We start from the raw sequence: 25,071 nt of genomic DNA, 5'->3' as shown, positions 1-25,071 counted from the left end.
TGATGACCAGAGAATTCTGAACACAAGGAGCAGGAAGTACGAAGCCCTGAGGGGGACACATTCTGTCCTGTGACGGGGACAGCAAAGAGGTGAGCATGTCTGAAGTGGGATGAGGCAGGGAGAAGCCAGCAGGGCCAGGTCCTGTAGGATCGTAGGCTGGGTTCAGAACTTGCAGGATCCTATGGTTGTAGGGGAAAGCCAAGGATGGAGGGACAGAACTCATTTTCCTCTTAGCAAGAGACCACTGTGTTAACTGGATGTAGTAGAGGAGGCAGGGGCAACTCTGAGCTGACTGGCTGGGCCGTAGGGATAGCCAGGCCCCATTCCCCCCGCCTTTTAGCCTCAGGATGGCAAGGCCCCCCATCCCACCCTTCCTGGAAGATGGCCAGGTCCCTTATCTCTGGGCCAGCTCCGTTATCAGGAGTTCCTGGCATGTGGTGCCTCCCCATCCTTTTGGGAGGTGGCATGCCTCCCCGATTTGGGTGTCCAGCTTTGACCGGAAGCCTCCCCAGCTGCTAGAGAGGAGGTAGAGGAGCAGGTGGCCTTGTGCCCAGCTTATCAAGTCCCCCGCCCTCTAGCCCCAGCCAGCTTGGGTGCTGGGGGCGGAAGTGTGTATGTAGGGGAGGATGACCTCGATCCCAGGCCCTGCTCAGCCTGGGGAGATAAGCAGCTTTAGGGTGCAGGCCACAGCACGTGAGGCTTCTGGGGCCTCTGGAGCTGTTGAGACCTTGGGGACAGGTCACAGGCCTGTGATCCTCTCCTTCCTGGGGCCTCCCTCTCCACCCCCACCCAGGGGCCCAGAGCCATCAGGATCCCCTGGAGCCTCAGGCCCACTGTCCCCAGGCCCAATGGGAAGGAGGGTTTTTCTCAAGAGCTGGAGTGCAGGGCATATTTTCACTGTGGGCCTGTCCAGGTCACTTCTAGCCAGTTTTGTCAGCTGGGCTCAGGAAGTATGTTAGTCATTCAGTTGTGTATGACTCTTTGCAATCCCATGGTCGCATGCACTGTAGCCCTCCAGGCTCCTCTGTCCAGGGGATTCTCCAGACAAGAATACTTGAGTGGGTTGCTATTTCCTTCTCAGGGGATCTTCCACTCCCAGGGATCAAACCCGGGTCTCCTGCATTGCAGGCAGAGTCTTAGTACTATTTGAGCCATGAGGGAAGCTGCTGGGCTCAGGAGGACAGACTAAACCAGTCTTCTGGTCCTCCGCGGGCATTCCGCACACAGAGGCCTCTCAGCATCATCCTCTGCCTCCTGTGGGCTGTTTCTCTGCCTCCCCTTCCTCTCTGCCTGTGTTCTAGCCCATCAGCCAGTCCGTTTGTCCTCCACCCCAGTCTGACTGTGACCTCCCCACCGTGCCCCTGGGCCCTGTTCCCTTGCCCCCTCACTTCCCGCATTTCTTAGAGGCTTCCCTGGTGGCTCAGATAGTAAAAAATTCTGCCTGCAGTACAGGAGACCTGGGTTCGATCCCTGGTTCAGGAAGATCCCCTGGAGACGGGACTAACAACCCACTCCAGTATTCTTGCCTGGAGAATCCCATTAACAGAGGGACCTGGCGGGCTACAGTCCATGGGGTTGCAAAGAGCTGGACACGACTGAAGCAACCAACACTTCTTCACTTAGAGGAGCCTCAGCAGTTCTCCTGTGACTGAGATGCACCTTCTTTAAGCTCAGGGTCTCTCCAGTTCCCGCAGCCTCAGCCACACCTGTTCCCACAGTGCCTGCCTCCACCACTGCCCCACCCCCCTCCCCATAACCCTGCCAGGCTCCCTGCCTACCTCTCCCGCATCCCACGTGCTTGGTGCTGGGAGCTCGTTCCGTTCCAGATCCGATGCCCACTGTCCCAAACTCCGAGCCTCTGAGTCCAGACTTCTGGGTTCTCAGTGTCTCCCCACCTTGGCCTGCAGGTCACATACCCTCTCCCATGACAGACACACACACCTGGATGTTCACAGAAGATGCTATCAGCACTCCAGGGCCCAAAGCATTGGCCTGTCTCCTTTGGAGTGCCTGAGAGGGGATCTTGCTCAAGCCCTTCCCCAGGGCTGCCTCTAGCCCACACCTACCACCACTGGCTAACTGCCTGGGTCCTGCCCACCAGTAGCCAGAGGCTTCCTCCTCCACAGGGACACAGCCTGTTCCCTGGGGGCTGGGAGCAGGGAGTCTGCTGGGGTGGGCGGCTCTCTGCACTGAGGTTGGGGTGTTGGAGGTACATCAACCTGGAGGCCTCTTTTTATGGGATACTTGGGGAGGGGGAGGGGGGTGAAGGAGGGGGCAGGGTTAGGTGCAGGGAGTACCTCCTCACCCTGAGAGCAGGCCCAGTAGCCACCCTTCCTGACCCAGTGACTCCTTTGGGTATTCCCTGAGCATCTGGGTGACAGACAGGCACTCCTGCTGGGACAATGACAGGTGCCATGTCCTGAGAGCCCAGCATGCAAGGCATGGTGCTGCACTGAGGACTGAGATTCAGAGGGGGCCAGTCAGGCGCCGGAGGACAGAGTGGCCCTGATGGCTGGTGGGGTGCAGGAAGTGGTCTGAGCGAGGCAGGACCAGGCTCAGGACTAACAAGGTCTCCTCCCACAGGACAGAGACAATTCTGGTGCCACAGTCCTGCATCTGGCTGCCCGCTTTGGCCACCCCGAGGTGGTGAACTGGCTGCTGCGTCACGGCGGTGGGAACCCCACCATGGCCACAGACACAGGCGCCCTGCCTGTTCACTATGCCGCCGCCAAAGGAGACTTCCCCTCCCTGAGGCTTCTCGTCAGGTCCCACCCTGAGTAAGGACCCTCTTCTCCAGGGGGCTCTGGGTGGGCTGGCGGGGGCTCTGGGGGATACCTGAGGTTGTCTCCCTCTCCAGCATGCCAGGGGAATGACTGCTTCTGGGCCATCCCATGGCCAGGGGCCTGGCCAGAGACCGTGCCTATACAAGCTGACAATTCTCCCCTCCTGGTGGGCTGCCCACAGCCACAAGCCTCGAGCCCTGCAGGCAGATCTTCCCCAGCCCACCGCAGCTCTGGAGATGGCCACACAGACCACTTCCCCTCCCCAGGATCCTTACCAGCCTGCAGCAGGCAGCCCTCTAGCTCTGGCCTGGGTTAATTTGCAAGACGGATCTAAATGGGGCATAGAGATGACGCCTAGCAGCTCCTAGACTCTAGTCAAGAAGGAGGAGCCACGGCTGCTATCCAGAGTGAAGGGAGGTAGCCCCTTGCCCAGACCCTCGCCCTGTCTCCTGGCCTGTCACAGAGCAGCTTGTCCTCCCCTGTGGCCAGCAGCTCATTCCCACTAACCGGGGGGTAGGGCTCCCAAACCCCCTGGGGCCCTGGGCAAGCGGCTGGTCGGAGAAAGCAGCTGAGCCATAGGCTGGGTGCACCCCAGGGTGGGGTGGGGGTGCAGAAGAATGGGGTTCAGTGTAGATCCTGGGAGTCATGGAATTCCTGGGGAGGAGGGAGCCAGGTCTTAGATGTACCTGGAGGGAAACAGGGGTTCCAGGGAGGATACCACCCAGACCCAGAGGGAGTGGGACACCAGTGACCCTGGGACCTGAGGTGGGAACTCTGACTGGTGACCTTAGTCAGTTCAAGGGGACACCTGGGAAATAAGTGGAGACAAAGAACCCAGCCTCAGGTTGAGAGCTATAAGGTGGGACGGCCTGTCCTCACCCCTGAGTGAGAGGGGGTGGGGTGGCCACTGGCCGCCAGGGAGCAGGCAGGAGGCCAGGCTGGCCCCACAGCCGGGTGGCAGGATGGCTCCAATGGGCAGCCCCTCGGGCAGAGGCACATGGTGTGCAGGTGGAGCAGCTGAAAGCCCCCAGGCTCAGCCCAGAATGGCTGGGCCTGGCTTGTTCTTGCTAAGCAAGGGCCCCTGGTTTGGTTAATGGGAGACCAGCAAGTGCACCTTGCGGGGCAAAGGTCTCACAGCCGTCCCCACCAGAAGCCACTGGGTACCACTTTGGAGTGAACCCTCCGCCTCCAGACAAGCCAGGGTCTGGGCCACATCAAAATCAGTGGGATTTCAAGGAGGAGTGCCCCAGGCACCCTTGGGTGTCGGCTCCCACCCTGCAACCGTCAGCACCCGTGGGGGCTGGTCCCAGACTCCCTGATAGACTCCCAGGTAAGGACTGGGGCACTGCGCCTGTGTGTGTCCCCACCTCGGTGGTTCTCACCCCACCCCCTCACCCAACACGGAGGTCCCAAGAGGGGAGAGACAGGCTGTGCTCATCCTCTCACACCTGCCAGCCTCCCCCATCGCACACGATGGGTCCCAGGAAGCCAGTTTGATGGCAATGCCAACTTAGCTCCAGTGGTGTGAACTGAGGACCTCTGGCCCCCACCCCGGAAGTGCTGATGGAGGTGGGGGTGAAGCCCTAGGCTGGCCCCCAGGCCCATCCTCATGGAGAAGTCTGGGGCTTAGGACAAGCCTCCACGGGCTGGGGTTGCAGCCTTAGGAAGGCTCAGGCTGTGCTGGGGGAACCCTGGCACTCAGGGCCTGGGGGACCCTGAGCCCTTCCAGGCCATGCAGTGGGGCTGGCTGTGATTGGGCCCTGGCACCCTCTCTCTGGCCAGATGGCCTGCACCGATGAGCCACCAGCCCCCCATGAATCTCAGGGAAGTGGACAGAGGCCTGGGGCTCTGTTCCCACAGAGATGTGTGGCTTGGCTGATAAGGAGGTACTTTTGTGTGACTGTCAGGCTGGGCTCAGGTAGGGGGAGGGGGCTGGGAATTGAGGTGGGGCCTGCTGGCTGGAGGACTTGGGGCCTGGCGCCCACTCCCTACCTCAGAGGTAGAGACTCCTGCTCCCCAAGGCCGGGGACCCCAGGGTGGGAGTGAGGGGCTGGGGAGGGGCAGAGGCCCAGGCTGCGGCAGGCTGCAGGGTGCAGTCAGGGGACCCAGGGAGCCTGGCTCTGGGGGAGGCCACCTGGGCTCTGCTCTCATAAGCCTGCTGTGAAACTCTGTGAATTATTCACTAGGGTTCAGCTCTCCTTGGCGGCAGGTGAGGGAGGAAGAGCTGCTACTGAGTGGGAAACTTGATCCTGTGCAGGAGGCTGTGGGCAGCCATGAGCCATGGCTGCTCTGACAAGCTGCAGAGGAGCAAGAGGGCTGGCAGGCCTCAGGGGAGGGCCTGGCCAAAGATGGGCTGCACGTGGGGGCACTGGGAAAGACTGGAGAGTGCAGGAACGGCCCATACCCACCACCCCTCCTCCAATCTATCCCGGTCCACTGGGCAAGTCCTCCCAGAGGCAGAGGAATTGCCACCGCGACCTCAGCGGCTGCTGCCCCATGGGACCTTCCCTCTGAACCCCCTGGGGAAAGAGTTCTTAAGCTGCTGGCATGGGGGCTGGCTGGAACTGGGCCGGAGCTGTCCCAGGCCCTGGGTCTGAGGGAGATGGAGTCAGGAGGGTCAGCCCTCCTGGCCAAGGGCACTAGTGTCTGGTGGAGGGGGACCACAGAGGGGATGGGGAGCAGGTAGCCCTCAGAGCTCTTGACCATCCTGGCGGCAGCATCTTGGGGCCCAGGAACTGTCTCATGCTCCCTCTGCCTCAGCCATGTGCTTGCCAGGGGCTTGAGTAACAAGAAGAGAGCCCTGGGCTCTGCTGGGATGCTTAGGCCTGAGAATCGAAGCTGGGGAGAGTGGCGGGGGTTAGGTAGGGCTCCAGGCCTTGTCTTCCCCCCTGGGGCCCTGCCGTGGTCTACCAGTCATGGAGAGCCAGAAAACCAGTCTGCCCAAAGATTTCTGACCAGCTCCCTCCTGCTGAGTGCCTGCAGGGGTCTGACACCAAGCAGCCGTCTGAGCCTCACCCTGGGCAGTAACTCTATAATCAGCCCATTTTACAGACAGACTTGTGTAACTAGTGGCTTATATTTTTTATTTAATTTTAATTTTTTTAAACACCAAAAACATTTTGTACTGGAGTATAGCCGATTAACAATGTTGTGGTAGCTTCAGGTGAACAGCGAAAGGAGTCAGCCATGCATATACATGTATCCATTCTCCCCCAAACCCCACTGCTCCTATCCAGGCTGGCACGTAACATTGAGCAGAGTTCCATGTGCTGTACAATAGGTCTTTGCTGGTTATCCATTTTAAATATAGCAGTGTGTACATGACCTTCCCGAAGTCCTTAAGTACTCCCTTTAAAAAATATTTATTTATTTTTACTTATGTATGTATTTGGCCGCGCCGGGTCTTAGTTGCCGTACACACAATGTTTTAGTTGTGGCTTGTGAACCCTTAGTTGTGGCACGTGGGATCTAGTTCCCCTATCAGGGCTCGAACCCAGCCCACCTGCATTAGGACTGCGTTCAGTCCTAGCTACTGAACCACCAAGGGAGTCCCCTCATCCAACTCATATTTATTGAGCATCTGCTCTGGGCCAAGTACCCAGGGCACATCAGTGAACCAAACAAACAAATGTCCTTGCCTCATGGGGCTGTAGAATCAGAAATGGTGTCTCCGAGGGGCTAGCTGACCGGCCGGGGTCCCGTTGGCTCCCTGTGTGGCCTTGACCAAGCTGCACCTCCTCTCGGTCTGTCTCCCACTCCTGTTGTTCAGTCGCTCAATCATGTCTGACTCTTTGCAACCCCATGAACTGCAGCATGCCAGGCTTCCTTGTCCTTCACTATCTCCTTGCTCAAACTCATGTCCGCTGAGTCGGTGATGCCATCCAACCATCTCATCCTCTGCCACCCCCTTCTCCTTTTGCTTTCAATCTTTCCCAGCATCAGGGAAATGAGTCGGCTCTTCACATAAGGTGGCCAGAGTATTGGAGCTTGAGTTTCCCACTCCTGGCCCGGGCGCTAATCTCTCAGGGCCTTTCATGTTCATCTGGGATGCCTGTTTTCCTTCCATAGTGCTGAGTTTTGTGGAAGCTGGCTGCTCCTGGAGCCCTGTACAGCTGGAAGGTTCAGGCAGCCCTGGCCTCAAGCAAGAAGCCTCAGCTGCTCACATACTAGGGAGCCCCAGACCTATGGCTCAGCTCCCCCTTAGAAGGCTGAGGGCCTTTGCCTGGGACTGGGGCTGCTGTTCCCTGACAGGCTTCTGTTTCTACCACAGGCAGTGGGGTGCGTTCACTCTCAATTACCACTCCCTGGTCTGCCCTTGTGTTTGCTGAGATTCCCTGGGCAACGGAGCCTGGGGGAGCCCACACTGGCACACTGGGGACACTGACCCAGGTGGGGAGGCTCTGAGAAAGGAGGGACCTGATGGAATCATGGCCCATAGGCAACTCCTGATCTAAGCCTGTCATGGCACCCAGGCCCAAATTGGCCTCTGCCCTCTTCCTGTCTACCTGTACCCACCTTTGAGACCACAGATCAGATCCCTGGTTAGGCCACAGGCTTCTCCGTCACTGATAGAGAAAGCCACTTCCTGTAGCAGCCCAGAAGCCCTCCTCACTCTGGACCCCCCCACACCTCACCTGCAGCTGCTCCCTAATCACCAACTCTGCTCTGTTTCTCGGGTTTCCTTACTGCTTCTGCAGCAGGCCTGTGCCCTCTGACCTCTGGCCTTTGCTCAGGTCAACCCGCTTCAAGAATACTGAAGTGGTTGCCATTTCCTTCTCCAGTGGATCACATTTTGCTCAATGGACACAAATTTGAGCAGACTCCGGGAGATAGTGAAGGACAGAGGAGCCTGGTGGGCTACAGTCCATGGGGACACAAAGAGTCGGACATGACTTAGTGACTGAACAACAGCAATGGGTCATTCCCATTCTCTTCCCCAGAGAGCCCAGGGTTGCTCCCTTCCCCCTCCAAGTCTTTGCTCCCTGTGCCTTCCTCAGACTGTCGTGCCCCCAGGACATAGACATACACCCTCCCTACCGGTCTTCCTCACTCTCCCCACTACTTGGCATTACTCTCTGTGTACCTTAGCGTGTCCTCTTATCATCTGGCTCCCCCTGTAATGAGAGCATCTCTTCCTCTCCATCCTGCATCCCAAGGGCCTGACACTTCATTAATACTCACCGAAGGAGGGAGGAGTCTGGAATCCACCAGGTCTTGTCCGGCCCTGCCTGCAGCTCACTGCCTGTGACCTCAGACGAAACTCCCTCCAGGCCTCCCGGGGCCCATGGGCAAATGGACCAGCTGAGGCCACACACGAGGAGGCATCACAGAATTCCAGACCCGGCTGCTCATCTCACTCACCCCCATGTCTACTCACTCAACGACTAGCACCCAAATGTAGCCTAAGTGCCTACCCTGCTAATGCTGGGGATGTAGTGAGTCCTCATGGCTTCATGGAGCCGCCTTGGGGCACTCCCAGGGTCAAAGAAGGGGCCAGACCAAGAGCATGTGTACACACAGAGATGCTCCTGCTCATGCACCAGTGCGTTGGGTGCCCTGGTGGCCCTGGTGGACCCAGGTTTAAGAGGGCAGAGCTCTGCTGTCTTCACTGTTTGCCCCGTCCTGGCCTGTGGAAGCCTCCTAATGGGTGTCCCTGGGATGAATGAAAAATGTGCCAAGACAATTCAAGAGTCACAAGTGCTGTGAAGTGGACCATGGTAGTTTGAAGGCACTGGTTGAGAGATTTCTTTAAAATGAGGGAGTCCAGGAAGGCGTTTCTCTCTTTCTTTTTTAAATTATTTATTTGGCTGTGTTGGGTCTTAAGTCACAACACACAAGATCTTTAGTTGCAGCAGGCAAACTCTTAGTTGTAGCATGCGGGATCCAGAGTCTTAGCTACTGGACTTCCAGGGGAGTCCCAGGAAGGCCTCTGTGGGGAGGTGAGAGCTGAGTGGGAGAGGGCCGGCCCTGCCAAGACCTGGCGTGGGAGCATAGCAGGTAGAACTGGCCAGGGCAGTGGCCCTGGGGGGTCACACTTGTCCTCATGGTGAGCCAGGAGGGCCTGGAAGTCTGGGAGAATTACAGACCAGTGAAGGCTTATTCCAGGCTTGCTGATGGGTTGGGTGTAAAGATGTTTGTTCTAGAATCTTCCTTAAATCAGGGCTGCGTTTCTTCCCCAGGCCAGTCCTGATTGTGGATCATTTCAAATAAGTGCAGAGGTGTGATCAGAGAATAAGAGACCTAGCCCCGCCAAAGGCTCCAAGACTTTCCGTTCCAGTGACCTTACCCCACACCCAGATCTAAAACGGGTGGAGATCAGCCCCTGCCAGACCTCCCTGGGGGCAGAAATTATTGCCAGTGGGGAGGATACTGAAGACACTGTTCTGTGACTGGGGTCTGCCTCCATGGGCAGCTCGGTCCTTGTTCCTCGTGGCAACAGTTGCAGGAAGCTGCCACCAGTCCTGGATGGAGATTTTCAGCAAACCCTTCCAAGCATCCCATGATTCACTTGTGTCATCCAGGATGACTTAATAGTTACAGTCTGTCCATATCATCTTTGTTCCCAAGAGGAAGAAAAGTATACCTCTTGATGTATGTGATGGTTGCTAGGGAAACTCAGACTTATAAAAGAAGTCAAGGGTTTCCAAAGACTCCTAGAGCTTGGACTAAAGGGAGGGTGGCCTGGTGTCCTTTACCGAAATGGGGACCAAAAGGTTGGGGTGAGGGAGTCTGGAGAGATTTGCTCCATGGGAGAGCATGTAAAGGGTGAATTCCCAGTGGTCAGGACTCTGTGCTTTCATGGCCAAGGGGGTGGGTTTGATCCCTGCTTGGAGAACTAAGATCCCACAATACATGGGGAATGGCCAAAATTTTTTTTTTTTTTAATTAAAAAGAAGAAAAAAGCATGTGAATTTCAAGAAACTGCTCAGTGCCCGGATGGTTGAATGGACTGAGGTGGGTGCCGCATGTACTCCAGGTCCAAGCTGGAGAGATGAGTGGCACTAGGTACAGGTGGCCTTTGACCCCAGGAAATAGATGACCTCACCAGGAGCAGAGTGTGTTTAGAAAGGAGGTTTTGGAGCACCCCAACATTTGGAGATCAGGTGGCCATCCAGGGCCTACCCAGCCAAGGAGGCTGAGAAGACCTGGCCTGAGCTTGTTGGTACCAAGAGGAGCAGGTGTTCAGGAGCAGGAGGGGACAGCAGATGAGGCTGGTAGTGTGGAGGTGATGGTGTTGAAGCCTCGGGGGGCCTGAGGGAGTTGTTAGGTCAGACTGGGGCAGCGGTACCAGGAAGCCAAGACCTGCCTCCCTGGGAGAAAACTTGCTATTTTCCAAGGTTTTCCCCTTTGTCTCTCACAAGAGGCATGAAGAGACCACAACTGTGATACCGATTTGTCCTATGTGGAAACTGAGGCCCGGGAAGGTAAAGAACACGTCCGGCCCTGCAAACTGCAAAGTCAGGGTGGAAGCCAGGGCAAAGGGCAGGGGCTTGGACTGGATCGGTCACCCATGGCGCCATTATGGCCAGAACTCAATGGGCTGGAGCCACGTGGGGTCCCCCGAGGCCCCACCCCTATGCTCCAGTGACTCCCCACGGTCAAAATACTGCCTGGCCTGACCCATGCTTGGTGGAGCCTGGATACCCCAGGCCCACAGTGCCCCCCCACCGGAGGCAAAGGGAAGAGGGATCCTAAAACACATGGAAGGTGCTAGGCCTTGCTGAGGGCTTTCCAAGAATGTCTCAGTGTCGATTATTATCCTTACTTCAGGGACGGCTTTGTGAACGGAGAGCGCATGCAAGACGCTGCTTGAGAGCAGCCCGCAGGCCAGGCCCTTCTTGCACTGCGGCCCTCTCTGCCTCTTGAGTGAGCCTCTCTCTTAGTCTCCTCTGTAAAAGGGAAGCAATGCCAACACTTCCCCTATAAGGGCATTAGGCGGACTAGATGGGGGACACGTGTACTGTGCTCCCTTCCACGCTTAGCACAGAGCAATTGTTCAGTGGATGGTACTTGCTATCCCTGTTATGTGTTAATCCTTATACATAACTTATACTACATAACATAAACTAGTTATGTATATGTATACTACCATATACATACACATAAGCTTATATGTATACTACTATATAAATTCACTTCTCTCTCCATCTAAACTCATTATTTCATTCCTTGTGCTCATCCATATTTTAAAAAGTATTTATTTATATATTTATTTGGATGCTCTGGGTCTTAGTGGTGGCATGCCGGCTCTAGTTTCCTGACCAGGGTGACCAGGGATCAAACCTGAGCCCCCTGCATTGGGAGCTTGGAGTCTCAGCCCCAGGACCACCAAGGAAGTCTTTCATCCATATTTTTGTAGTTTTCTTCAGTGAGAGTGAGGGTGCCCATTCTTCTTGCCTCCAAGCTGATGTAGAAGAGGGGAATAAGGCTGGGACCCCCTTTCCCACCCCAGCCCCATGTTCTGGGGTCTCCCAGGCTGGGGGCTGTGACTCTAGAATGGGTTACTGAGCATTTACTTTGTAGCAGAGCCTCCAAATGGGTGTCAACCAGTGGCCGGGTGGGAGGCTATGGGCTGGACTGTCCCTTCCTGCTCAAGTCCTGCTCTGTTCCAGCTTCTGAGACCTTCTGAGATCTCAGGCTGGCTGGACACCCGTGGGTCATGAGTTACCTGCTGAGCAGGAACGACTGGGAGAACAAGGCTCCAGGCAGATCTAGTGCCCTGAGCTGTGTGCGTTGTCTCAGCCCTCCCTCGAGAGCCCAGTGGGCCCTGGGCAGTGGCCCCTCCAGTCCCCAGTCCCCAGGACCCCAGCACTTGCTGTGCCTTGGTGGTGGTTGTTGTTCAGTCCCTACTAAGTCATTTCTGACTCTTTGCGACCCCATGGACTGTAGGGTCACCAGGCTCTTCTATCCTTCACTATCTCCCGGAGTTTTTCCAGACTCATGTCCATCAAGTCAGTGATGCCATCCAGCCATCTCATCCTCTGTCATCCCCTTCTTCTCCTGCCTTCAATCTTTCCCAGCATCAGGGTCTTTTCTAGTGAGTCAAGTCTGCACATCAGGTGGCCAAAGGATTGGAACTTCAGCTTCAGCATCAGTCCTTCTAATGAATATACAGGGTTGATTTCTTTTAGGATTGACTGATTTGATCTCCTTGCAGTCCACGGGACTCTCAAGAGTCTTCTCCAGCACCACAATTCGTGCCTTGGTTACACAGTGAATAATTCAGGCCATGCAGTGTTAGTCATGAAATATTAAACAGGCTCCTCCTGAAGCACCAGCATGTGAATGGCAAGGGGGAGGGGTGGGGGACGCTGGCACCAGGGTATGGAGGCTGGTGGCCGAGAGCCAGCATCTTCTCCAGGTACGGTGTATGGATGGGATTCATGACCTCACTCCACCGTGACACGGGTTGGGTAATGGAGGGCAGCCAGGCAGGGTCCCAGGCTGAGTGTCAGCCCTGGCCAGTGGCAGTTCTGTGTCTGAGGAGGAGGTTCCCACATTAGGAAGATGGAGAGATCTGGGGCTGGGTGCCCAGTGGGGGCTGCGGGCAGCCTGGGCAGCGGGCAGAGGTCAGGAAAGTGGACGGAGATGGGGTCTTAGGGACAGGAGAAGTCAGCTGAGGGTCCAAGGGGTATGTGAGAAGGAGGGGCCAAGTCATGGGTGGGTGACAAGAGTGTGGATGATGGAGTAGGGGCCCGGGTTGAGGAGGACTGCGTGGTGCCCTCACTAACGGACACATGGCTGGCAGTTGGATGAGGGAGGCAGGGCGTAGATGGTGGGGGTGGAGTGTGTGATTGTCGTGAACAAATAGATGGGGGAGGCATATGGGTGGGAAGGTATGATGTCCGATGAAAATTGCAGTTCCTGGGGCCCAGAGTCCTGATCCAGCCCAGAGGGACTTAGCTCCTACTCTCCCCTACCCTCTGTCCTGGACCCACTGGGAGCTCCTGGGTCTGGGCCTAGACTGTGGCTCCACCTTGTGCTCATATCTGGTAACTGTACCCTGGTGTCCACACCCATTGTGAAGTCAGAAAAACTGAGGCTCAGCCAGCAGCCAGCCCAGTGTCCCTATTCCCCAGCAGCACTCCACTTCTTGAGAGTGGCTCTCCAGTTAAGACCCTTCTGTGGGAGTTGGGAGCAGGGATGAGGGGCAGTGACAGCTGCAAGCTAGGCCCCAAGGAAGCCTGAGGGATGAAGACAGGAAACGGCCCCTCCTCCACTCCCTTGGTTCTTGCTGTGCACCTGGCCCTCCATCACACAGATGTGTGCTCACCACTTACCAGCTGTGTGACCTTTGGCAAGTCACATCCCCTGGGCTTCAGGTGCCCCTCTGCAAAATGGGAATGACAGTAAGACTTAAGGAGGGTGTTCACTGAGAATCTGCCTGCTAGCGTCATGGCACATGGGACATGCTCAGTGGATGGCATTCACCTGCAGGGTAGCCAGACTGTCAACAATCACAGGACAATTTTAATTTTGGATAAATAACAATTAACAGTTTAGAATATGTATGTCCACATGCCCAGTGGGCATATACTTATACTAGAAAATTATTTGTTGTCTCTGGTGGCTCAGTGGTAAAGAATCCACCTGCCGATGCAGGAGACACAGGTTCAATCCCTGGGTCAGAAAGATCCCCTGGAGAAGGAAATAGTGACCCACTCCAGTATTATGGCCTGGAAAATTCCATGGACAGAGGAGCCCGGCAAGATACAGTTCATGGCGTAGCAAAGCATTGCACACAACTGAGCAACTAAGCACATCCAAAGTTCAGATTTTTTGTGTGTTTTATCTGGTGACATTACCACTCTGCCCTCTGGGAGTTCAGTCTTCTGGGGGCTGTTGCTGCTGCTGCTGCTGCTAAGTCGCTTCAGTCGTATCTGACTCTGTGCAACCCCATAGACGGTAGCCCATCTGGCTCCACCGTCCCTGGGATTCTCCAGGCAAGAACACTGGAATGGGTTGCCATTTCCTTCTCCAATGCATGAAAGTGAAAAGTGAAAGTGAAGTCGCTCAGTCGGGGATGGCAGAGGCCAAAACAAGTTTTGATCCACTGGGCATGACAGGTGGCCCATGGAGTGAACCCAGGGCAGTATGGGGCACAGAGGCTGGAAAAGCCTGTTCTTGTAGTGGAACAAGCCTCGTGAAGGAGGGATCTGTACTGAGTCTTTTTAAAAATATTTATTTATTTATTTATTTGGCTGCACCAGGTCTTAGCTGCAGTATAAGGGAACTAGTTCCCTGACCAAGGATGGAACCCCGGGCCCCCTGCCTTGGGAGTGTGTAGTCTTAGTCACTGGACTACCAGGGAAGTCCCTGTACTTAGTCTTCAAGAGAGATGGGAAGAGCATCCCCAGTCAGAGGGGGGACGTAATCAAAGACACAGAGGTCAGACAGCGAGGACTCACAGTGACAATGGATCCATGTGGCTGAAAAGGTAGGGGGAGGCCAGATCACAGCATCCTTGTAGACCTCGGTAAAAAGGTGAGATGTTTACTGAGGGCAGAGACTAGCTCAGTCACTAGACGTGCACTGTAGAAAGGAGGCTGCGAGGGGTAGGTGGGGAGCAAGCCAGAGGGCCCCCACCCAGGAAGGCTGGCACAGGACTGTGTCCAGAGGGAGCTGGGGGGCCGGGCCCAGCGACTAGGTCTTCTCCAGTTACCCCCCAGGGCTCCCTGGAAGCGGTCAAGGGGCGAAGGAGGCTTTGGAGGGGGGTGGGCGCTAAGAGCCCACGGTGGGTGCTGCGTCTTCCGCAGGGGAGTGAATGCCCAAACCAAGAACGGTGCCACGCCCCTGTACCTGGCGTGCCAGGAGGGCCACCTAGAGGTGACGCAGTATCTGGTTCAGGAGTGCGACGCGGACCCACACCTGAGCGCCCACGATGGCATGACCCCGCTGCACGCCGCAGCGCAGATGGGCCACATCTCGGTCATCGTGTGGCTGGTGAGCTCGGGGACACGTCGGGGTGGGGCCCTGGGGGCGGGGCCTGTACGGGACGGGGGCGGGGATAGGAGGGGGGCTGGAGCCCAGTCCCCGCCCCTCTCCGCCCCGCCCCCTCTCTCCCAGGTGAGCTGCACCGACGTGAGTCTGTCGGAGAAGGACAAGGACGGCGCCACGGCCATGCATTTCGCGGCCAGCCGCGGCCATGCCAAAGTGCTCAGCTGGCTCCTGTTGCACGGCGGCGAGATCGTGGCAGACCTGTGGGGCGGGACCCCGCTGCATGACGCCGCCGAGAACGGGGAGCTGGAGGTGAGGGCGGGGCGCGGGCGGGCCCGGAGGCCAGGCGAGAGCGGGAGGGGCGGGCGCCCTCTGCTGGCGCCACGCTCGCAGCACAGCTCTGCCCCCGTGCCGAGGTCCCGGCTACCGGCCAGGGGTCCTCACTGCGCGCCCCTGCAGTGCTGCCAGATCCTGGTAGTGAACGGCGCGGAGCTGGACGTCCGCGACCGCGACGGGTACACGGCCGCCGACCTCGCGGACTACAACGGCCACAGCCACTGCACCCGTTACCTGCGCACCGTGGAGAACCTGGTACGCCCAGGGCGCTGCTCCCCACTCACCGTGTCATTGCACCCCTCCTACCCTGCCCCCACCTTCCCTAAGGGGTACGTGTTGTTACCCCTTTTGCCACAGAAGAAGCTGAGGTTCAGGAAAGTGAAGCCCCTTGCCCGAGGTCACAGGAATAAGTGCCCTGGACCACTACCCCACATGACCTCTCAGCCCAGGACCACTGACCACTGGGGAGTGAGGGGATGCAGGCAAAAATATCGAGGGAAAGAGGACCAGCCTCATCCTGATGAGACCCAAGGCTCGGATAAACGACGCTTACACACAGTGGGAACAGTAAAGTGCATTCACCTGCCCCCAGGTATTAATTAGCTCATTTAACTCTCAGGCTTTCCGGGTGATGCTAGTCCTAAAGAACCCGTCTGCCAATGCAGAAGTAATAGTTGCGGGTTCGATCCCGGGGTCAGGAAGATCCCCTGGAGAAGGGCATGGCAACCCACTCCAATATTCTTTCCTGGAGAATCCTACGGACAGAGGAGCCTGGGGGGCTACAGCCCATGGGGTCGCAGAATCAGACATGACTGAAGCGACGTAGCATGCACATACATCCATTTAACTCTCACCACCCCACCCCCCAGGGACTTCCCTGGTGGCTCAGAGGTAAAGAATCCACCTGCCAATTGCAGGAGGCATGGGTTTGATCCCTGAGTGGCGAAGATCCCTTGGAGAAGGAAATGGCAACCCACTCCAGTATCCTTGCCTGGGAAATCTCATGAACAGAGGAGCCTGGTGGGCTACAGTCCACCGGGGGTTGCAGTGGACTCTTGGCAGTCCATGGGATTGCAAAGAGTTGGACACAACTGAGTGTGTACACACATACGTACCATCCTCTGAGGTAGTAAGTGCTAATGTCCCCATTTCACAGATGGGTAAATTGAGTTTTGGGGAGACCCAGTGGCCTAACCTGGAGATCCCGCTCTTCATCACTACTCCCATGTTTTCTCACTACATGGCTACTTCATAATTGCAAAGCTGTGTTACTCTTTCTAAATTATTTTATTATGGTTAAAAAGCCATGAAGTAACCCACTGGGCTTTGAGCTCAGGTGTGGGTGGCTCCCAGTCCAGGGCTCTGCCTCATCTGGTGCAGGAGGGGAGGAAAGAGGGCTGATTTCTCAGGCATCTTCAGAAGGGGCAGCTTGGCCATGAGAGGAGTTGTGAAATGAGGCTGGGGGAAAGAGGGTCGATGGCCTCTTGCCCAGAGCATTGCATGCCCTGTCTTTGAGCACATGGGGACACCCTGGTTCTGGGGACCTCAGAGCACAGCAAGGCCCAGGGGTCAGAGACTGCTCTGGTCCTGAGGAAGAACTCACCCCACACCAAGAAAGGGCCACCCAGAGAAAGTAGTATGCTTCAGGTAGTGAGCAGCCTGTCACTGGGGTATACAAGCAGAAGTGGACATTGTGAAGGGCATTTCTGCACTGGGGTGGGCTCCTTTCCACTGAGAACATCTGAAATTGTTTGGGGGTGGGGGGAACAGTGCCTCCTAATGGAAGCTGTGGCTGCAGGCAATGAGCAAACAAGAACCACTCCTTGAATTCTGACTGCAGTAGGTACCCTGCCTAGTGCTTTACAGGGTCATCGCAGTTAATATGCACTGTATATTAATATTGTCAGCTGACACATATGGTATTTACTGGCTACCATGCACTGGCACTTCACTAACTTTTAAAATATTTGTTGCAATATAATGAGGCAGGAAGTACTGTTATTCCCACTTACAGATGAAGGGTTTTAGGTGCAGACAGAAAGGACAAGGGACAGAAAGGTCATGCATGGAGCTAGTAAGTGGGGGAGATGAAATTTGAAACCATCACCCCCAGGCTGCAAAACCTTTGCCCCTAACCACTGTTATCTGCAGGTCAGGGCTGGGCATCCCTGGTGAGCACTGCTGCCAGCCAAGGAAGGCTTGGCAGCTTTAGGCTGCTGCCCCAGCCCAGCTCCTATGGTTCCCCATGGCTCATGGCTTAGGCAACAGGGCCTGGCCTCGCTGAACTGGGTGGGGTGGGGAGGCGCTGGTCCCCTCACTAGGCGGGACCAGCTGCAGTGTGACAGATCCAAGCCATGGAGGATACTGGCCCAGAAAAGGCAAACACTCCTGCAGAGCCCCTAATTACGGGGCCAATGAGCGTGGCCGCTGAGCTGTTACCTGGTGCCAGGCCTGCCTACCATTCCCGGGGGGCCTGTGACACTTCTCAGGCAGGGAGGGGGCTCAGGGCAGGGAGGAGCAGGCCTGTGCAGGAGGCAGCAGCGAACAAGCAGCAGTCTTGCCGGCAGCAGGGCCAGCATGGGCAACGTAAGCAGAGCCCCCACCCTAGCCTGCTCCCAGGCGGGAGGGTCAGGCCATGGGCAGGGGCAGAGGCAGTGGTGGGGGATGGCTGAGCTCAGGCTGACCTCCCCCACCTCAGCTGGGCCACCCCAGGCCCCACCCTTTCCCCAAAGTCTCCATGAGGAGACTGGGGCTGGGCTGGTGATAGAGTTTGCTCCAGGCCAGCAGGGAGAGATGGGGGTTGCTGGCCCATCCTGGAGGATCAGTCTTTCCTGCAAGTTGTGGGTGCTGTGCACCTATCCCCTATCCCCAGCTGCTCAGATGTTCTTACCCACTCAGTGCCTATGCCCCCTTGCTCACTGGAGCCTGGGCCCTCTGCCGCTGATGAGAAAGGGGAAGGCTGGTGCCATGGGTGCCCTCGCTTGGGGTCCAGCCCAGCACCCTCTCTTCTGGCAGTCCCCAACCCCTGAGCTGAGACCAACCAGGGCTGGGATTTTCTCAGGAACCCATGGTCCTGCTGTTGGGGGGCTGGGTTTGAATCTCAGCCTGGGAAGAACCTGAGAAGCGACCTTCTCATGACGGGGAAGGGAGCCAAGAAAGGCAAGTGGCTTGACCGAAGTCACACGGCAGGACCCTGGCCCAGAGCGTGCTGGTCTTTGGGGCGGGATTGCTCTTACGGCCTCCTCTCCCACTCAGAGTGTGGAGCACCGCGTGCTGTCCCGGGATCCATCCACTGACCTGGAGACCAAGCAGCCTGACTCGGGCATGTCCTCGCCCAATACCACCATGTCAGTCCAGCGGCCGAACTTTGACCTCAGCTCGCCCACCAGTACCCTCTCCAACTACGACTCCTGCTCCTCTGGCCACTCCAGTGTCAAGGGCCAGCGCTCTGTGCGTGGTGAGTGGGCCTGGAGGAGGTGGGAGGGGAGCAGATGAGAGCCAGCCCAGTGGGCCCTCAGGGCCATCCCTGGACCTACTGTGCCTGTGGCTGACGCTGGAAACTGCCCAGGTCACCAGGAGGGGACGCTGCTTCTGGTGAGGACAGGGGACACTCATGCTTGTGTGTGTCCATCACAAACATGCCTGTACATCCACAGGTACCCTCCCACCCACAGAAGCTACATGCACCCCACTTATAACTCATCCTTGTTCACCCAAGTTCCCCAGACATTACACACGCCTACCCACACTCGAGTGCACACTTACACAGGTGTACACACAATCTATAAATATGAATACACAGACATGTGCACACACCTATAATACCTGCACACACTCATAGACCCCAGGTCTAATGCAAACATATTCATAAGTACAAAGAAGCATGCACACACATTCATGAACACACATGAATGCACACTCAGGCAGAAGCCAGCCATGTGTGTCCACACATGCTGACCAAGCCCTAGCTTAGGTGTGATGCCGGATTCAGGCCACCAGGTGGTAGCCTGCAGAGCTGACAGGCACCCTGCAAAGCTGGGGTGTGGCCATCCAGACTCCTGCCACCTGCCCTGACAGATCTGCCCTGAGGAGCCACCCCTCTGCCCTCCAGGTAGCTCTGCCCTGTAAGCCCATCCTGGAGCCCAGACCCTCTGCCAGCTCCCCTCCAACCTGAGCACAGTGCAGGGCTATGGGTGGGCAGGGCCAGGGTGATGGTGGACCCACAGTGGAGCCATGCATGCCAAGCTCCACTGAAGCCAGCCTCCCCCAGTGGCAGGTCATTTCCAGGCAGAAGAGGGGTCTCCAGCCGGGGGTCAGTCTTTCTGAAAACTCCCCAACCCATCTTTCCCTCCCTCTCAGGGGTTCCCAGCCCAAGAGCAGCAGACATACAGAGCTACATGGACATGCTGAGCCCAGAGCCGGACCTGCCCCGTGGCAAGATGGAGAAAACCAAAGCACCACCGCCACCACCCGGCTTCCCTCCACCACCCCCGCCCCCAGGCACCCAGCTGCCCCCACCCCCACCAGGCTTCCCAGCTCCCAAGCCCCCTGAAGGGCTACAAGCAGCTGACATCTACCTGCAGACGAAGAACAAACTCCGACATGTGGAGACCGAGGCCTTCAAGAAGGAGGTAGTGAAATTCCCCCACACACAGCCTGCCTCCCTCCAGATCCGGGAGTGGGCTGATGGGGGATGGTGGAGGCCAACGGCTAGCCCGGCTCGTGGGTACAGGGCGAGGGATGGGGGTCCCCGGTCCAATGGCCTGTTCAGGAGTCAAAACTTCTGCTCAGTTCCATGGTGACCCGGGGCTGGATGCTGGAGACAGGGAGACAAGGAAGACATAGCTACCACCCTTTGGGGAGATGGGGAGCAGGAGAGGCATGAAGGAACATATACCCTGATAGCCATGCCTCTCAGGAGCTGGATCCTCACCCCATCTTGCCCAGAGGAGCAGGGTGTCTTGGAGATGGCAGAGAATACGTGTAAACTGCCTCCCCACAGACTTACATGTACCCAGCTCTGGGCACAGGGGGAGAATGGCTCCCAAGGGAGTGTCTTCCAGGTGGGAGATGCAAGCAGTAGTGAAAGTGAGGGTCAGAGGAGGGTGGAAGGGAGCACCAGAGGGAGCACTAGTAGGGCTCAGCACTCTCAGCAGTGGGGGCTGGAGGCAGGGGGTAATAAGGAGGCTGGGTCCCCAGTTTGGGGCTTCAGCTCCCAGGTGAATAGACAAGCCGGTCCTAAGATGGGGTCTCTCCCTGGGGAGAAGCAAGCTAGTGAGAAGGTCCTGAGTTCAGGGGGCACTCTGAGTGTGAGGGACCCATGATGCAGGGCCTGGAGGATCGTGGCCGAGGCTTTGGAGCAGGGACGATACAGAGGGCTGGCGTGCACAGCTCTGAGAGTCCTGGGTGGCACGGAGGCCCAGAGGGAGCCCTGGAGTTCTGGCCAAGAGGAGAAAACCAGGCTGGTCTGAGAAGGGAGGGCCCCTGAGACCCCAGGTGACTGAGTCTGGGGTAAAGAATGCTGCTGCTGCTAAGTCGCTTCATTCGTGTCTGACTCTGCGACCCCATAGACAGCAGCCTACCAGGCTCCACCGTCCCTGGGATTCTCCAGGCAAGAACACTGGAGTGGGTTGCCATTTCCTCCTCCAATGCATGAAAGTGAAAAGTGAAAGTGAAGTCGCTTTAGTCATGTCCGACTCTTAACGACCCCATGGACTGCAGCCCAACAGGCTCCTCTGTCCATGGGATTTTCCAGGCAAGAGTACTGGAGTGGGGTGCCATTGCCTTCTCCAGGGGTAAAGAATAGAGCCCCTCTAAGGTCCTGTGGGAGCCTTGACCTTGTAGTTCTCTCTCAAGACCAAGGCAAGCTCTCCAGAGCCAAGCTCAGTGACCAGTTCCCACAGGTGACCCAGGTCACACAACCACCGGGTGGGGGAAGGGAAGGATACAGTCCCTGCAAGGCCACCCGTCTACCCACTTCTTGCCACCTCAGACCAGGCCTTCAGTGGCTTCCCTTTTCATTTCCGGAAGGTGGAGGGGGCCCAGGAGAGGCCTGCAGGGTGCCCTGGGCCAGGGGACTTTCTCGGCCGAGCTGGTGGGCTCTGCTCTCAGCCTCCAGTCGCAGGACTGGTGGCCTGGCCTGCGCTCCCTCCCCTCCGCTCCCCTGAGCCAGAGCATCAGGACTGCGCGGTTCCGTGCCCCTCCCGGGTGTGTGCGTGCTCAGAGGCAGGCTCTGGGGCCGCTCCACAAAGGGCTCTTTGTGTGCTCCGCGCCCCCCGCCACGGCTTTTTCCCGACCGAGGGCAGGAGCAGGGTCGCGGCGTCCGCGCCTCGGGGCTGCAGGGGGCGCCTAGGGGGCAGGCCGGCCCAGAAAACGAATCCTGCGGTGTCGCGTTTCCTTGCAACGTGAGCCCGGCCGGGTGGGGCTTGGAGGGTCCGGGGCCACCAGAGGGACGCTCGGACTGAGGGTGGGGCAGAGGACAGCCCCTGCTAGGTGACTTGGCCTTTGGCCCCTCCGCCTCTTGTCTTTCTTCCCGGGCTAGGCTTTGTGGGGGTCGGCTGCGACGGGGCGGGCCGCCCGCTCTGTCACCCGAACCCGCCCTGCCGCCCCTGAAATCCGAGTCTTGGGCGCGAGTGTCGGTGTCCCTTACGCAGACCGCGATGGGTTCCAGATGCGGGAGGGGAAGAGCGGGGGCGTGACCCGGAACTCCGGGGGGCCAAACATGGAAGTGCCCACAGTGAGGTCCGAGTTGTCTCTGGCGGATGGAGGCTGGGGTGCTCAGCGCGGAGCGGAGGGAGAGAGACGCAGCCGGGGCGAGACCACATCTGGCCCGCGGGGTAGGCGCGGCGGCCAGGTTTGGCCCAGCAGTTGGCCACCCCCCTTCCCCGTGATATTACCGGCTGTTTGGGGGGTTCGGCCAGGGATTGGTAGGCTCTGGGTGATGTCAGGCCGACAGAGCTGTTCGGCGCTCGAGGGCGCGGTCGGGCGGGCTGGGTTGTAACCTGAGAGCAGAGATCAAGTAGCGCAGGTGTCGGGTCCACGCTGCCCCCGCCGCCAGGTGCACAGCGGGGGGCCACCGGCGCGGTCGCAGGTAGGAGCAGACGCGGCCGCGGGCCGGCCCGCCGAGGGCCCTGGGCAAACAGGAGCACACAGGACGCGGGCTCTCGAGTGGGCTTCCTCGGCGTGGGATCCCCGCAAGAGAGGCGCGCGGGGCCGTCTGGGGGCCGCTGTGCTGCGGAGGCCGGGAGCTACCCCTGCTTCGGCCCCCGCTGGCGTTCGGGCTGGGTCACCCCGCCCCCGGGCCCGCCCCTTCTAGCCTCGGTAGGGGCTCCTGCGCCCCTTGGCCCGCGCCCAGAACCCCTCCCAGTCCGGCCAACCAGGCCTGCCCTTTCACCGAGCCCCCCCCCCCCCGTACCTTCGCCCCAATCCTCGCTCTGAGAACAGAAGGGTCGGGGACCGCGAGCCCCCAGAAGGTGAAGCGCCGGGAGGCGTAAGGGACGAGTGCCCAGGGCTCACTCCGCCCGCTGTCTTCCCGCAGCCCAGCTCCCGCGACGGTCGCAACGGGCTGCGGAGGCAGGACTCCGGCCGCAAGCCCCGCGCCTTCAGCAAGCAGCCCAGCACGGGGGACTACTACCGCCAGCTGGGCCGCCATCCCGGGGAGCCGCTGGTTGCACGCCCGGGCATGGCGCACAGCGAGGAGGTGCGTGCCCGCCAGCCCGCGCCCGCCGGCCGCCCGGGACCCGGCTGGGCCGCCCGCATCTCACTCGCTGGCCCCTCGGCTCCCCCGCAGGCGGTGCTGCTCCCGGGAAACCACGTGCACAACGGCTGTGGCGCCGACCCCAAGGCGTCCAGGGAGCTGCCCCCACCGCCCCCGCCGCCTCCCCTGCCCGAGGCCCTGAGCTCGCCGCCGCCTGCTCCGCCTCTGCCCTTCGAGGGCTCGGGCCCTGGCTGCGGGCAGCGTCGCTCCTCTTCCTCCACTGGCAGTGAGTAGGGGCTGGTTGAGGGGTGGAGGGCGGCGCTGGTCCTGAACGGGGAGGGAAACCTAGACCACCCCCTCCCCCAGCTGCCACTGTCCTGGTGCTTCCTCTTTACCTACTTGATCTTTCTGCAGCCCCTACCCCAATGAGGACTTGACCCTAAGGGAAGGCTTGGAATTGCTTTAGGTCTTGTCAGAGCAGGACTGCTGTGTGATCCGGGGCAAGTCCCCTGCCCTCTTTGGTCCCTCCTGCTGCCTCTGGCCCAGTAGGGAAGGCCTCCCAGCTCCAGTGGCAGGCTGGTGCTAGAGGGAAGCTCAGAGAAGTAGAATTAGCTTCACGGAGGCAGGGTTGCTGGACAGACTTCTTCCTGCCGCATATTTCTCCGGAGTGTTTCTTCCATTCCTGGCCACTTTCTCTTGTTCTCCCAAGCTAGCCATTATACATCCCAGGCCTAGCTATGGGGGACAAGGCCAGCTGTCCATCATACCCTGCCCTCCCCCTCCTGGTGACACCCCCGAGCATCATACTTTTTAAAGAGTTAGACCAATGACCAGGATTCCCGGGCTTCTTTTCTGAAATGTGGGGCTCCCTGCATGTCAGGGCCCCCAGCAGGCCCAGGAGGTGGTATCTGGGTGCTGATGCTTCCATTCCAGCCTCAGTGGGTGGCGGAGATGCCTTCCTCACCCAGCCACTCGGCACCAGATCATGGTTAAAACCACCATCCAAAGCTTCATCTCCCTGACTAGGGCATGAGGCTGCAGCAGGATTCCAGGTAGGGCCACCCTTGGGTACCTGTGGAGCCACAGCCCCTTCAGACTGGAGCCATGGTAGCATGTTCACCATCAGTTGCACCTCCAGCTTTGGGGTCAGTGTCTTCCCTTGGCAGTGTGGAGCAAGGCTGAAGCTAAGAACAGAAGAAAAATGGACTCTGGGCTTCTCCACACACCCCTTCGCAGCAGAGCCTGGGCTGGGTGCCCTATCCCAACCAATGCCAAGATTGAGGCCCTGGTGAGGGGGGCCAGGGCCCATGGCAGCCCAGCCCAGCTCTCAGGGCACCAACAAAGCTGAGAACTGAGCAGACCACCTTGTGGAGCCCCAGCGCAGCCTGAGCCAGGGGCAGATGGACTGCAAAGTTCCTCCTCTCCCTGGCTTCTCTGGGCATCTCCTTCCCTCCCCTCCTCCCGCTTTCCCTGCTGTCCTGGCTTCACCCCAGCCCCCTCCCTCCCCTAACTTCGCTGTCGCTTCTCTCCTCTCCGTCCCTAGAAGTGAGAGTCCTGAGACACAGGAAGAGTGAGTAGCTGCGTGCGCGGCTCCTGGCTGAGGCGCGGGGGCGGGGCACAGGGCAGGCTCAGAAAAAGTCCGGCTGGTGGGGCTGGGGGCTTGAGGAAAGGACAGGAGGAGGGGCCGGCAGGTGAGGGGTGCCAGACGCCACCGGCTGGACCGCCACTACTCCCACCTGCGCATGCGCATTCTGTGCCCGGCTGACAGTGTAGCCTAAAGAAATGAGCCGGCAGCGGGCACCCATCAGCACTTTTGTCTTTTTTCCTCCTCCCACTACTGTGCTCGGGGATCCCCAGCCCCGGGGACCTAGAAGCTGTTGGTTCCCGCTTTTTTCCCCTCACCGAGTCCTGACCCCTCCTCCGGCTCGAAAGACAACCCTCTTCAAACCCCGGTCGCCACCGCCGGCCTCGTCGGAAAATGCAAACTCCGCGCCACGCATTTGCATGTCATCCGCTTGGCCCTTCTTCCTAAGTGCCCCCATCCCATATCCTTAGTTAGGGCTCGGCTCTCCTGGAGCCGCCAGAAGTGAGCTGCGCTTTGCCATAACTGTGCTCCGGGCTTGCAACCAGTGTGTCTGTCTGCGCGGGTGTCTGTCTTTGGGCGTGTGTGGGGAAGGTGGGAGGGGACCGGCCAGGTTGTGGGATCCAGGGTCCGGTGTCTAGAGCCAGGGAAGCCCCAGGTGACTCAGTCCAAGGGTCACTGGGCTTTGCTGATGCAGAGAGGGTCAGATGGGAGACTCCACCCTGGTAGGGCTGCGC

The 25,071-nt window shown here is 58.5% G+C and overlaps 1 protein-coding gene across 6 annotated transcripts in view; it reads left to right on the top strand.

Annotated features, from left to right (window-relative positions):
• Nucleotides 1-25,071, top strand: part of ESPN (espin) — a 34,165-nt gene that overhangs the window by 1,377 nt on the left and 7,717 nt on the right. For 2 of the 6 annotated variants that reach the window (XM_024976765.2, XM_059875735.1), the window contains exons 2-10: nucleotides 2,584-2,777; nucleotides 14,540-14,726; nucleotides 14,850-15,032; nucleotides 15,180-15,311; nucleotides 18,312-18,513; nucleotides 19,416-19,687; nucleotides 22,594-22,755; nucleotides 22,846-23,038; nucleotides 24,296-24,322. In XM_024976765.2, coding sequence (XP_024832533.1) covers nucleotides 2,584-2,777; nucleotides 14,540-14,726; nucleotides 14,850-15,032; nucleotides 15,180-15,311; nucleotides 18,312-18,513; nucleotides 19,416-19,687; nucleotides 22,594-22,755; nucleotides 22,846-23,038; nucleotides 24,296-24,322 — 1,552 coding nt within the window. Of the gene's footprint in view, nucleotides 1-2,583; nucleotides 2,778-14,539; nucleotides 14,727-14,849; nucleotides 15,033-15,179; nucleotides 15,312-18,311; nucleotides 18,514-19,415; nucleotides 19,688-22,593; nucleotides 23,039-24,295; nucleotides 24,323-25,071 lie in introns of all 6 variants that reach the window. The other 4 variants (XM_024976766.2, XM_059875736.1, XM_059875737.1 and 1 more) reach the window with 3 other exon arrangements.

Source organism: Bos taurus, chromosome 16, assembly GCF_002263795.3.
Source record: "Bos taurus isolate L1 Dominette 01449 registration number 42190680 breed Hereford chromosome 16, ARS-UCD2.0, whole genome shotgun sequence".
Lineage (NCBI taxonomy): Eukaryota > Metazoa > Chordata > Mammalia > Artiodactyla > Bovidae > Bos > Bos taurus.
The sequence above is the reverse complement of the archived record's forward strand: the minus strand, read 5'-3'. Positions and strand labels throughout refer to the sequence as shown.